At 27.5% G+C, this 14,334-nt stretch overlaps 1 protein-coding gene across 1 annotated transcript; it reads right to left on the bottom strand.

Moving 5' to 3' along the window:
• Positions 1-3,513: 3,513 nt before the first annotated feature.
• LOC113559197 (armadillo repeat-containing protein gudu-like) lies at positions 3,514-12,670 on the bottom strand. The gene is made up of 10 exons (XM_026964822.1): positions 12,497-12,670; positions 12,231-12,407; positions 8,396-8,542; positions 8,107-8,319; positions 7,848-7,996; positions 7,459-7,779; positions 4,415-4,886; positions 4,091-4,279; positions 3,709-3,930; positions 3,514-3,639 (listed from the first exon to the last, which is right to left on the bottom strand). The coding sequence occupies exons 1-10, from the start codon at positions 12,668-12,670 to the stop codon at positions 3,514-3,516; spliced, it is 2,190 nt and encodes a 729-aa protein (XP_026820623.1).
• Between the last annotated feature and the right edge of the window lie 1,664 nt (positions 12,671-14,334).

Here is a 14,334-nt window from a genome sequence, read left to right as displayed (position 1 = left end):
AATAATAGTTGGTATTCAATACATAATGTACCAGTGTACCATATACATTACCTTTTTGCTTATCATCATAAATGAGTTTCAAACAGATATTTTCATTTTTAGATCGTTCTTTTAAGTTTTAACCCGGGAGTGGACTGAGGAGGGTCCAGCCCACTATTCGAAGTTCATTAGATGCCTACTAAACGTCTATCCCCCCCAAAAAAAAAACAAATGTTTACTCAAATTTTGATTACATATATAAGTTTGTGGCCCAAATTATCTTTTTACAAAATATATTTATAATTATTACTCAATATTGTGATTGTGAATATGTTTATAGTTATTATCATGGGCAGAACTACGGTCTGGTCAAATTGGCTCCGTATTAATATAAACATTTGCTAAGAACATATTATTTTAAATTTAATAAAATAAATTAGGTATGTGTGTGAAAAAAATTTGAGAAATTAATTGTAGGTACGTAATAAATAGAATGGTTTAAATATTTAAAATATATTTAATATCTGTATTTCACATGTAAGATTTAAGTTAAAATTAAAAGTGATACAATTTTAGATTTATAACATCAATAACTACTTATGTTACACATTTGCAACTACTGTGGGGGAGGGGTCGCATGTCAAACACCGGGGCCAGCAGACTGCAGGGGCTCCACTGTCACAGACCCCAACAGAACTAATAATGTCCTATTTTCGTATTTGATAATAAATATCAAAATCACATTATTTTAATTTTTAATGTATAGATCAAATTTCAGAAAATACGGACTACTATAATTACTAAATACTAATACATTATAAATGTATAAAATACCTACGTATACATACATACATTATGTCATTAAAGTAACAATAAAATATAATATAATAATTAATGAGCATATAATGTAGAAAAATAGGGTATATTGTATATTAATTATTATTTAGGGATCAAAATTTCTGAAAAAGCCCGGATTTTTTTCGGAAAAATTAGGAACACTGGGTTTCATTTTAAATTCCCGGAAAAAAACGGTTTTAACGACGGTAAATCCATTCAAAAATTTAATGAGACTGCGTTGGGTGAGCTACCAAAATATGCATAGAGTTGAAAATTTGTGTCATATCTATTATTATTGGTTTTTCTTAATTTTATTTACAAAAACCTAGGAATTTGTTAATATTTTTTTTTATCAACAATTTATCGACTACCTCAAATTTGTTCACAACAATAAGCGTAACTAAGAAACGTAAATTAGGGTCCCTTCATTAAAGTCTTAAATGACACTGAGGCCCTAGTTGACATAGTTGCGCCACTGTACATTTGTATTGTAATAAAAAGAATTGGTGTTCCCTATCACCCTCCACCCTTTCTTTTGAGTATAATAGGTGCAAAATGACTCTCAAGAGTGGCCTAGTCTAATGAAAATGTCTCGTTCGACCTATGGTTGTTATAATATACTATTTGTTATTGTATAATATCATTAATATCTAAATAGGTAGTAAATATTATCATCAAGCATGGCACAAGAATTTTTTTCAAGGGAGGGGGGGCAGAGTGAGACAAATATGCTTAAAATATAGCTAAAAAACGTTGTTGTTGAACAAAAAATAACTGCTAAATGCTTATGTTAATATTGATGAAGTGACCAGTTTAAATTAATTGTACCAAATGACAGAAATATCACTTCTGATTCTGATTTAATTATTACTATTATATTACAAATTATGATATTATTAGCATTATCGTTATCATTAATTCGGTACAATGTATTTTTTTAAGAACACTAAATTGATTAACTATTATATGATTTATTAATTATTTAATATTATACAGCTAATAAAGTCTCATAGTAACAGTGACTTGGTGCTTTCCAAATTTGTGAATGTAAGGGTGTGTGTTTACATTTATCAATTGTTAAAAAGTAAATAATATATTATTATGGCCACTGTATAGTAACAATAACATAGCCTCTGTATAAAACAATCAATAATTTAATAAATTTTGACTGTTCAACATTTATTTGGCCAATTGTTAAAAAAATGGGCTGCTTAATTTTGTATGCTGCAACTGCAATTATTACTAAAATCTTCAATTAGAGTCTTTAGAGAAATGCATCAGTTATTAATAGAATCCATAGTTAATTAAAGTATTTCTATATGGGGAAGTACAAATATGAAACAATTATTGATCCATTAAAAAAAATAATCAATAAAATACTAATTCTAAAAAAAAACTCGAAATACCACACAAAAATGCTTATTTAATAATGATATAATATAAATGTACTACTAATTATGCAATTTATATATTTTGAAGATTAAGAAAGCCTTGAAGGGCGTTTCTATTGGCGTCCCAGTTTAATAAGGCAGTAATAAAAGGATTTATTAAAGTTTAAATATAAATTTTTAATAATGGTTGGCTGATTTTCAATTATTTTCTGCAGTATAGGTAATTATGAAACAAATGTATTGATTAAAGATAAAAATGTTTTCATGAAATCGTTGTCGATGCATTTAGTTTATTAGTTATTTGAAATAACTTATTTCATATGATAGATACAGTTTAAACTAAATGTTTTCAATTAAAATTTAATGCGCGCGTCATAGTAAAAGTTTTAAATGTACTTACGTTTAAGAATATTTTTTAAATGATGAATTCACGATTATATTCTGAACGAAGTGAAGAATGTATTGATTTTACAATGACGTATGTTTTAGATTTGAACGAAGTGAGGAATGTATTGATTTTACAATGTTTTTATTTTTTTTATGTCTGTCATCACGATATGAAGTAGTAATAGTGCTTTGATTTTTGACTTCAGTCCCTCTTTGAAAATGAAATTGGGTCAAAAGTAAAAAATTCCCAGTAGTTTTCAAAAGCTTTGGAAGAAACCATAAAAAAGTGACGGAAAAACGGAAATTTTTACACATTATCAGTTTTTGACAAAATCGATTTTTTATTTTGCTGTAACTCGAAAACGAATCATTGTAAATACTTGAAATTTTCACCAAATTTTTATATTAGCGTTATCTAATTACGATTAATTTTTTAAAATATCTTGACTTTTTTTAAGTTACTTATAGATAATTGAAATTTTCGATTTTTCTAAGTTATTTTTTTAAAAATACTATAAAAAAAATTGGCTGTCCAAAAATTTTTTACAATTTAATACAAGGTTTATTATAAGTTATACTTATTGTAGTAAAAAAAAATCAAAAATCATTAGTCATAATTTTTGTTTATAAGCATTCAAAGTTCAAATGTTCACGAAATATATCATATAATGTATACTACAATTATTCTAGACTGACAAATCATCTCCGTTCAAAATCGTTTTTCGTATGCAATGATAGTATATGTCATTGCATTCAAATTTAACACATCCATTATAGTGTCCTACTCTCAATCTCTACATACAGCAGAGCAATTTCCACTTGCCCACCTTTTATTTTATACATATTATTACTATGATAATAAATTGTGTACTGCATCGATATTTTTACGTATAATAACGAAATTTTAGTTACATAATTTTCAATGTTTCGTTGTACATTCTTGAAGCTGGCCTATAGCTGCGCTTGCTTTCCTTACGTTACTTAAACAGTTAACAGCAGCCATAGCCGTTTTAGGATTATCCGAATGTATACATTTTTTCAAAAACTAAATGGTTTCATAAACATTTTTAAATATATAAGTATCACATTTTTCATTAAAAAAATATTAACATACCGGAAGAAATCCTAAAGCCTCAATTCTTACACAACTTAATGGGTCTTCTGATAGTCCACTAAGTGCAAGAGGAACGTTGTCTCTGACAACTGAGTGTTCTGACTGCGTGTACTTAAGTAATTGATCAATAACGTTTTGGCTACTGAATCTACGCGCCGTCAAACCAATAGTGCAACATTTACCCAAAGCTTTGCAAAGATTGGCTCTCAAGTTTGTATGCTCCTGTAACAGATAATTATATTACCAATATCTATAGATTTTTCAGAAAGCTATTTATTAGCTAATTATTTAATATATCGTATTATTATGTATCGTATGGGTTGTAGAGAGGTATATTATAATTAATCATTCAAGTAAAATGTACATGAAGATTTAAACTTGCCGTAAATACGAGATTTGACAAATTTTCAACGATTCCTGCATCAAGCATTATTTTTAAATTATCTTCGAATGTAGCAATCACGTCAATCAGATGACAAACTGCCGCTAAAAAATCCAAATTCTTGTGCGTCAATAAATCTACTAGATCACAGACCGCCTCATACATTCCCTTGAGAGGATTCAGACTGAACTAAACAAGCATGCACAACGCAAAAAAATAATGATAAAACTACTATTTCTATGGTATAATTAAATATTACCCACTAAACATATACAATATTGTTAATAGTACCTAGATATTATAATTTATAATAGGTATGTTTACTTTTGTGTTTTCAACTATCATGGCCAGACATTCGGCAACCGCAATAATCGTTTGTGGTTCATAGAAGTCCTCGTACTTGTCAAACTCGTCCACGTCAAGGGACGGCAACAGCACGAAAATTAACCGAAACCCTTTGGCTTCATCGATCATTTCCATACTCTGTGGGTCACTGGATGCCCGACCCAGAGCGGTGCATACGTGTGCCAACACTAAGCTGTGCAGACTAGTATTGAGTAAGTCCAGATACTTGGGCACGGCTAATTGTCTAAGTTTGTTTCGCAACGATTCCGATGTCCAAAGTTCAGACAACGTAGCAACTGCGTAGCCGATTACCCGATCGTCATATTTGTATGTTAACAGTTCCAATAGGGAATCTACAATGAGGTCTTTCTCGATAACTTGTCTGCATTTCGTGTGCAACGAGGTCTTCCACAGCAGGGTGATGACTAACACCATAATGTGATCGTCATTCCTATAGAACACAAAATTTTAATTAACTATTATAGTTTTTATACTAATTATAACAGTTATATAACTAGAACTAGATAATGGGTACCTGTGACAGCATAATTAATAAAACAATATATTTCGGAGGTTAAAAAGAGGTGCCAATAAGTTTATCGATTGGGTTGTCGGTGATATGGTTAATAATATTGAAATCACATGGTATGTATTAATTGTTATTTTATGAAAGTTATAAGTACTTACTGATATTAACGTAGTTGTACTCTTAAATTATTAAGTATATTATTAATAGTCCATATTATATAATAATTGATTGTTATATAGGTGCTAATTGGTGTTATAATATGTATTATATATGAATATAATATGGCACATATTTTTAGAAACAAATAATAATTATTTATTTTATCTCCATCGTGAGTTATAGATCACTTATATTGTATGTATATATTTGAAATTGACAGACCTACTGATTAAAGTACAACCAAAACTTACTACCGACCAATTCATTTGAAATTTAGAGGAAATATATTTATTACTACTATAGGCGCACTAAGAAACGATTTTACAAATTCTAATTTTGTAGATAGATTTGCACAGGGATTTGTTAGTTCACGAAAAGCGATTATTTGTTTGTTTGTTTGTTTGTTTTATTAGTAAAACAAAATAAAACGGTTTGGATTTGCAAAAAAAAAAATAGACTACATTTCCCAAGGCCCAAGAAACACACAAAACAAATAACATTTATTTTTAATTAGCGATTAATAATATTACGGACCACAGATGTCACACATATTAACATATTAACTTATATAATTATCAGTTATCACTATGTACATAATTATAGTAGGAAGAACTGACTTTCAAAACACATTTTAAAAATATTTACATTTATATTTAAAATGTTTAATTATAAAGGATTTATTTCAATAATCTTATAACAAAAATTTCACAGAACGACCAATTTTAAGTATTCTATTAGGTGATTTCCGGTCAAACTTATACCTTGCTTTATTCTAAGGATATTATCTGAAAAAAACCTTGCCAACCAGAATAATAAATTGGAATTAGTTAACAGTGGTTTAACACATTCAGAATCTGAAGTTCAGATAAAGTATATTGTTGGGCATCAACTGTATAGTGTATAATCACTGTAATTTTAAACAGAATACAGTTAATTGACATGGGTACTTTATATATCACTAATATCTAGCAATAATTTTTCTGGTAAAATTGTTTGTTGGTCTTTAAGTTTTAAGGCATTATTTCAGTATTAACTATTAAGTAGTATCTAATTATTATTTCTGCAGACACTGAGTGTAATCAAGTATTTTTATACTTAAGTTTTTACATATTATCTTCAATTTAATAATAAATAGAATTACTGAAACATCTTATCCCCCGATTTTAGAACCGAATTATTAGATTCTGAACGGAGTGATGAATGTATTGATTTTACAATGATGAATGTTTTTTTTTTTTTGTCTGTCATCACGTTTTGAAGACGTAGTAATAGTGCTTTGATTTTTTACTTTAGTCCCTCTTTGAAAAAAAAATTGAATCTAGTTGGTACTTTGGAATGTCAAAAATTTCAGTAGTTTTCAAAAACGTCAGGAAAAAACCCTAAAAAATAACGGAGAAACAGGAAATTTTATACGTATAACCAGTTTTTGACAAAATCGATTTTTTTATTTTGCTATAGGCATCTCAAAAACCAATCATTGTTAATATTTGAAATTTGTACCAGATGTTTATATTAGTGACTAGCGTTATCTATTCACGATTAAATTTTCAAAATATTTTAATTTTTTTAAGCTATTAATAAATAATTGAAATTTTCGGTTTTTCTAATTTTTTTTTTGAAATGCTTATAAAAAAGATTTGGCAATCCAAAAATGTTTTTAAATTGAATACAATGTTTATTATAATTGTACTTATCATAGTAAAAAAAAAATACAAAAATCGTTAGTTACAATTTTTGTTGATAATCATTTATACCTAAGGTTAAAAAACCCAACACAAGGTTCTCCATAATTTTTTCTTCAAATAGTTGTAAAAAAAAATTCTAGTGTTAATTTAGAAGCGTATGAAATTTAAGTTTTTACGAAATCGCGTAAAATAACGATAAATCATAATTTTAAAATAGATAAATATTATATACCCTACTAATTATCTTAGACTGACAAATCATCTCCGCTCAGTATCGTTTTTCATAAACAACGATACCGTTGATACCTGTCGTTGCATTCAAATTTAACACATCCATTATAGTGACCTACTCTCTATCTCTACTATACAACAGAGCTATACCCACTTGCCCACCATTTTTTTTTTAAAATTATATTTAAAAAAAAATTATAATAATAAAGATATTATAATGGCAGTGAATTATATAAATATAACCAAAAAATCACTGGTATCTGTTTAATGAAAATGTACACTGTTACCTGGGAAAACATTAAATCATTTGCATATTATGATATAATAAAATTTGGTTGACCAAAGATTTCTTTCTAATTTCATTTATGTTATGCATATACTTTTACTATTATATTTTTAATATATAGGTTTGTTTTTACTGGAATTTTAATATAGCTTTAAATATGGCTTCCATCCCCTTGTATTTCAGCAGTATGTCGTATATTTCAGGACTGCCATCGAACATGCACAGTAACGTTTCAGCCGCTTTTTCCGCTAGCGGGGTAGAATCACTGACTAAAAACTGTATGACTTGCTCCAAAATGTTTAGCTCTTTCAGTGCTACTTTAATGTTTTTATTTTGTTTAATGACTTCTGGCCGAGTACGGCAACATTCTGCAACTAAACTCATTATAGAAATTTGAGTTTCGCTATGTACAGAGTTTAACAGTTGAGAAAGCAGTTGCACGAATCCAGTTTCCCTATAAAACATACATTTAATATGATGCTTGACGCACCATCATAGAAATTAATTGTTCATTCGTTTTACCATAACTCTTTTTGGCTTTTTAAAGACCGACACAGTTGTCTTAGAGTACCGGAACAGCAGTTCATCAATTTAACTGTGGTCCGATTTGTCTCGTCCATATTATTTAAGTACATGGGTAATATGTGTTTCGATATGTTTATCATTGCCACCTTAAATGTGGATCGTTTTTTTTATTAAAATATTTTACCAACAACCAGCAGTTGAATTTGCTTAGTTTAATAAACGATCAATGAGCGTCGAAAATACTTTACGTGTGTACCATGATCTTAATACCGCCACTAAGACGAATAAGCTTTCTGCCTCTTCTCAGTTTGGCAATGTTATGTAACGTTTCCGAAGCTAAGTATTTGACGTTGTAGTTGTTTTTTATTAACAAAATATTAATCAATGGTTTCACTGCGTCCAATTTACACAACGAACATTGGATTCCGTAATGTTGGGACATTTCGTGTATAATGATCAAGGCGTTTTCCTAAATTATCATTGTTACATTTGCGATCAAAAGAATAAGTAGTGAACCCATAATAATGAGGTTGTTTTCTATATACCATGCAATCTTCATTATTACATTCCAGTAAATTAACTAACACTTTGAAGCCGTTTAAAGCAACAAACATGTTTTGATATGGTCCCTCTAATATTTTTTCCATTTTGAGTTTGATCAACGCAGCCAGAGTTTTTGTTGGGTCAGTATTCTAAAGTTTCAAAGTAAATTTAAATATATAAGACAAGTAATACTACGATATTACAGTTAAAACTGGGAATCTGTTAAAACAAGTTTTAATTTCAAATTAAATGTCTAACTGAAAAAGTTGGTTATTAATTGAAGTATAGCTGAAAATAAAACTTAGAACATGCACTACCATAAGAAATATTTCCACAGACCGTCTTTGAAATGAATTAAGATAATTTCAACTGGTCGGCTATAAACATAATTTAGTTAATTTCAATATTGTATATACATTAGGGTGGTCCTTCTTTTTGAACTTTGAAATTGTTGATGTAGGACCCCCTCATTTTTTTAATTATGATAAGAAAAAAATTTTGGGTAATTTTGGTCGTGACTACTCACTCCTTTCCCGTGCCCCTGGGGAGTTGAAAAATAGCCATCAAGGGTAGTTTTATTATTTTTTCAATCTAACTAATAAATATGATACTTAGCGAAAAAATGTATAGAACTTAAAAGCTTCAATAAAAAATAAAAGAATATTATTTATTGTAAGTCTATTATTTTCAAAGAAAATTAATAAAGAACAAAATTTTTTCGACAAAATTGATTATTTTTAGTTATTTAAATATATTTGTTGAACGGATAGAGTTATAAGAAAAATGTTTGAATAAAAATTATATAAAACTATATTTCCTAACAAAATATTTATATGTAAAATGTTCTTTGGATTCTTCATTTCATTATTGGAGTCAGATTTATTAAATATTATAAATATTATGATAAAAAATGGTAATTTGCTATTATACCCGTATATAACAAAAAAAAAAAAAAAATAGTAATTAAAACTAAATTAAAATATATTTTACTGCAATTTACACACTTAATACTTTAATATATATCAAACAAATTATTATTAACTAATTATTATTTTATGTTTCGACTGATATATCGATGTCAAAAAAAGCTAAAGCAACCGATTCAGAACTTAAATACCATAAATGATTTTAAAATTTATTAAATGCAATTCTTCATATACTTTCATCAATTGTTTTATAGTTATAAAGTTTTTATAGTAAAATCAAGATCATTATAAGGTGCAGCCGAAGCTAATGTTTCATCAAGCAAAAAAATATATACAAAGAACAAAAATATTGAAATGTTACATATAGCCCTTCCTCTTCTGTTTTCGTTAATTTAAGTTCATAACAAAATAAGTATAGTACATTTTTTTCCAAAAGTCGTTCCAATAATATACACTTACCATTTAGTCGACCAGTATTTACCGCAATTGTATCGAAACTTAATGCTTTTATAGATTTTTGAATAGTCCTATTTAATAATGTATCATCAATTGCAGATATACTCGTATGCAGAATAACGTGCATGTCTTTGTAATTCTCTCCATTCATTGTTTAACAAGTCTACTTTATTAATACAAATTTTATCCGTTTTAGTCAGTATTTGTGCTTTTTCCCAAAATATGAACACCTCTTTAATTACAAACTTTGCACTATCTCTTACATTAAGTTTTACAACTTGTAGAATGCAGATTGCAAAATAAAGTTTTTAATACTTGAATATTGTACGGTAATTTACTTCTAATTATTTCATTGATATAATAGTCGACATAATTTAATTTGACCTAATTTTTGTTCTAATTCTATCCAAGCATCTTTTCGATATATATAATGGCAAACTACCGTTTTTTTATCATAATATTTATGATATTTAATAAATCTGACTCCAACAATGAAATGAAGGATCCAATGAACATTTTACATATAAACATTTTGTTAGAAAATATAGTTTTATATAATTTTTATTCAAACATTTTTTTTATAACTCTATCCGTTCAACAAATATATTTAAATAACTAAAACTAATCAATTTTGTCGAAAAAATTAAAAATTTTGTTCTTTATTAATTTTCTTTGAAAATAATAAACTTACAATAAATAATATTCGTATATTTTTTATTTGGCTTTTAAGTTCTATACATTTTTTCGCTAAGTATCATATTTATTAGTTAGATTGAAAAAATAATAAAACTACCCTTGATGGCTATTTTTCAACTCCCCAGGGGCACGGGAAGGGAGTGAGTAATTAACCTAAATTTTTTTCTTATAACAATGAAAAAGTGAGGTGGTCCTACATTAAAATAATAAATATTTTTTTCTCACCTCTTTAAATAAAGACCACCCTAATATACATAATAATAATAATAATAATAATAATAACATAATATTCATATAACAATTGTGAATATCGTGTCATTTATATCAATCGTAGCTTTAGAGTTCCTATTTCTAAGTTAATGTGTGCAAAAATATTCATTATTATGTGTTATTTTCACAGTATTTATGGTCGGAAAGTTTCTTAGTGATTCATTAATTTTAACTATGAGTGCAATTGGTTTTCAAGAAAAATATACTTTTTAAGAATATTAAAGAATTAGTGGAAAAAAAGACTATCATATCATAACTGCGTTGCAAAAAATGGACACGATTTCCATTTGAAGGAGGTCGAGATCTAAAAATATTATGAATGTTAATGCATACAGTGCTCACAATATTAGTGAAACTTAAAATGTATTAAATATACTAAAATAAATAAATATTAAATACTATATTGTATTGGTTAGTATTGCTTAGTAATAATTTATTAAATTTATTAGTTGGCTGTATATGATAATAATAATAATAAATGATTATGAAAATCACAGTCGAATGTATAAACAATGTTTATATGTAATGATAGTTATACGACTTTTGATAAATTCATGAATGGGATGTTGGCAAAATTAAACATTAAAACTAAAAATTTAAAAAATAAAAAATAATCTACAATAAAAAGTAATAGCTGATTTTTATATCCTATATTGTAGACTAATACAACACATGTAAATATATTGTATATAGGTAAGGTTGTATTAGTTTATTATACAAATCTTTACTATATGTAATACGTGTCTATGGAATCAAGAAAATAACATTAAATAATTATTACCTACTTGTTTTTGAACATGGCTGATATTATAGGTATATAAAAAAAATTATGTATTATATTTTATCTTAATAATATTAATTAATAACCAGGCATCGATACTTATAGCACTTAAAATCTTTAAAATAAGCGCTTAAAAATATCAATATAAGCACTCAAACAAGCATTTAAAAACCTTAAATTTAAGCAAAAATATTTAATTAAAAAAAAAACTTTCTTTTTACATGATAAAGTACAAGGTATAATTTGTAACTGTGTTTAAAATAATATAGTTAGACTACAAAAAATATTGAAACAAAATAATAAGGAAAAGTTTCTAACTAAAAAATAAATATTTAAATTATAAAAAAATTAAACTTAAAAAACCATAAAAAGTAGAAAAACTGGAAAAAGCATATTTTTAAAACAATCATTGAAAAAAGCAAAAAAAGCACTTTCAAATTGTATAATTGAACGTTTTTTAACATGACATACATTTCCATAGTAGGAACTTTGCTACATTTTAAGTGAATTCATAAAATTAATCAAATGCTTTAAGTCTCGAGTCTTGTTAATAACTATTACAACTTACAGTATTATATCGTACAATCGTAATATAAGGTTAAATACGTAATAAAGTTATAAAATATATTTTTACATAATATTATCTAATATTCATAATTCCTATATCTAGATTACTTACCCAGTTACCCCTAATTAAAAAGTATTCACCTTAATTTCTGCTAACAGTCTTTTTAAAGTTTCAAAATCAGATTTTTCTAGTCCAGTGTTCAATGTTGGATTATACCATCGTTGTTCTTCCATTTCACTTTGAGTTAAACTATCAGTAGAACTATTGTCCAAATTCTCTTGTGGTGTCACATCGATCACAAGTGGTTCGACAACATTCTTGAAATCACAAAAATATGACAAAATCGGGGCAGAGTAGGCACTTAATCATTTAATGAATAATTGAAACTAATTATGTCACTCATTACCATAAAATGCACTTTGTCGCTTTCATCGAGTGTAAATACTGATTCATTTTCAATGTCCTGCTTTGTATCACCTTGTTCTTGTCGTTTAGTTCCAACTTCTAGATTTTCAGGAACAGAGACTCCCAATAAAACAAAAACATCTTTTGACGCTAGTTCAACTTGCTCATCTGCCATAATTATTAAATTTTCTTAATATTATTTCACGATATCTGAATAGTTATAAAAAAAAAAAATAGAACTTAGAAATTGTTATGAAATAAACAATATACGTGTTACCTGCCAAACTAATAATAAATAATTTGCACTAATTTTATAGAAATTCAACATGTTATGTTGTTATGTACAACATATATATCAAATTATGTGTGATGAAAATGATGAGGATCATAAAGAACCAATTATCCTCGAACGTTTTTTTATACGTTTTGATTTGGTAGAAATCTCTGTATACATATTTAGAATATTAATTACGATTTTTTTATATTATATTATGTTCGTTTATAAATTTTCGTATTACATCAACTCAAATATTATAAATTCTTTATACAAATAATACTAATACTACTAATAATAATATATATTGTTATCATTTTTATCTTTTTCAATACCCACTAGACTTATATATTACAAACTAAGTATAAAAAAAGTTCATTAAATACTTAATCATTTCCCAGATTTTTTGTGACTATTAACTAGGTAACTATATAATATAATATATATAATGCAGCATAATGTCCATTTTATAAACTATGATACCATCATATATAAGTCAAACTTAAATTTATGAAATCAAATCTCTTATTTTACATTTTTTTTTATTGAGATTTTAACAAAATATTATAATATCTCGACAATTAAAAATAAAATACTTACATAAAATCTTACATATGACGTAAAAAATAAAAACTAATAAAACTCACTCTTTTAAATTCTAAGGCCTGACTGCATTATATATGTGAGTCGTGAGTGTAAGTTAAATTAAGTTGATGTTGTTTTTTGAAAGAGCCTCAAAGAGAGAAAAGTTAATTTCATAAGTGGAGTAATGGGACTTTAGCTGGGTTCTCTAAACACAGTTAAAACGACAATTGAGGAGAAGGTGCAAGAAGTCGCAATACTCCCCTCCACAATTATGTAGAGGGGAATAAAGGCTACTGTTGAGTCCCAGTTTAAATGTGTGGTGGGTTAATACAGCGGTCCTTAACCTTTGTGTAGTAGCGACCCAAGATATTTACCAAAGTTTTCATGCGACCTTTTTATAAATAAAGTTTAATGGTGGTTTAAATTTTAGCCGACCCATTTAAAATTATTGGCGACCCAAAATTGGGTCGCGACCTTATGGTTAATAACCGCTGGGGTAATAGACTGTGTGCTGATCGAAATCTCGAAAATTTAGTCATGGTGGCCCGGATAATTTTTAGGGATTGAAACCATGGTTCGACAGGCATACTTTTAATGAGAGACCTGTAGCCAGAAGCATAAGACTCGGGTAGGGAATCTCATTCCTGTTTCCATAGCTCCCATATGGATGTCGAAGTATGGTGACTAAATCAGTATAAATACACAACAGAGGGCTCGTGTAGGGCTGGATTTTACACTTTTTCTTTGTATAATATTTTATAGTCTGGTCCTTGCCACGAAAATTGGCCCATAACGTCACAAACCTAGCAGTCATTTCGAGTTAATATGTGCAAGGTGTGGCTGAAATAAACGGTTTAATTTGAGAACTCATGGCTAACGAGCTGGGTATGACGTGAGGGTATTGAATGTCTCGATGCTCACGGATCAGTTTTCGTGATGAAAACTAAAATTATATCATATAGGTAAATTTTTGTTAAATT

The sequence above is a fragment of the Rhopalosiphum maidis genome, chromosome 3 (assembly GCF_003676215.2).
Source record: "Rhopalosiphum maidis isolate BTI-1 chromosome 3, ASM367621v3, whole genome shotgun sequence".
Lineage (NCBI taxonomy): Eukaryota > Metazoa > Arthropoda > Insecta > Hemiptera > Aphididae > Rhopalosiphum > Rhopalosiphum maidis.
The sequence above is the reverse complement of the archived record's forward strand: the minus strand, read 5'-3'. Positions and strand labels throughout refer to the sequence as shown.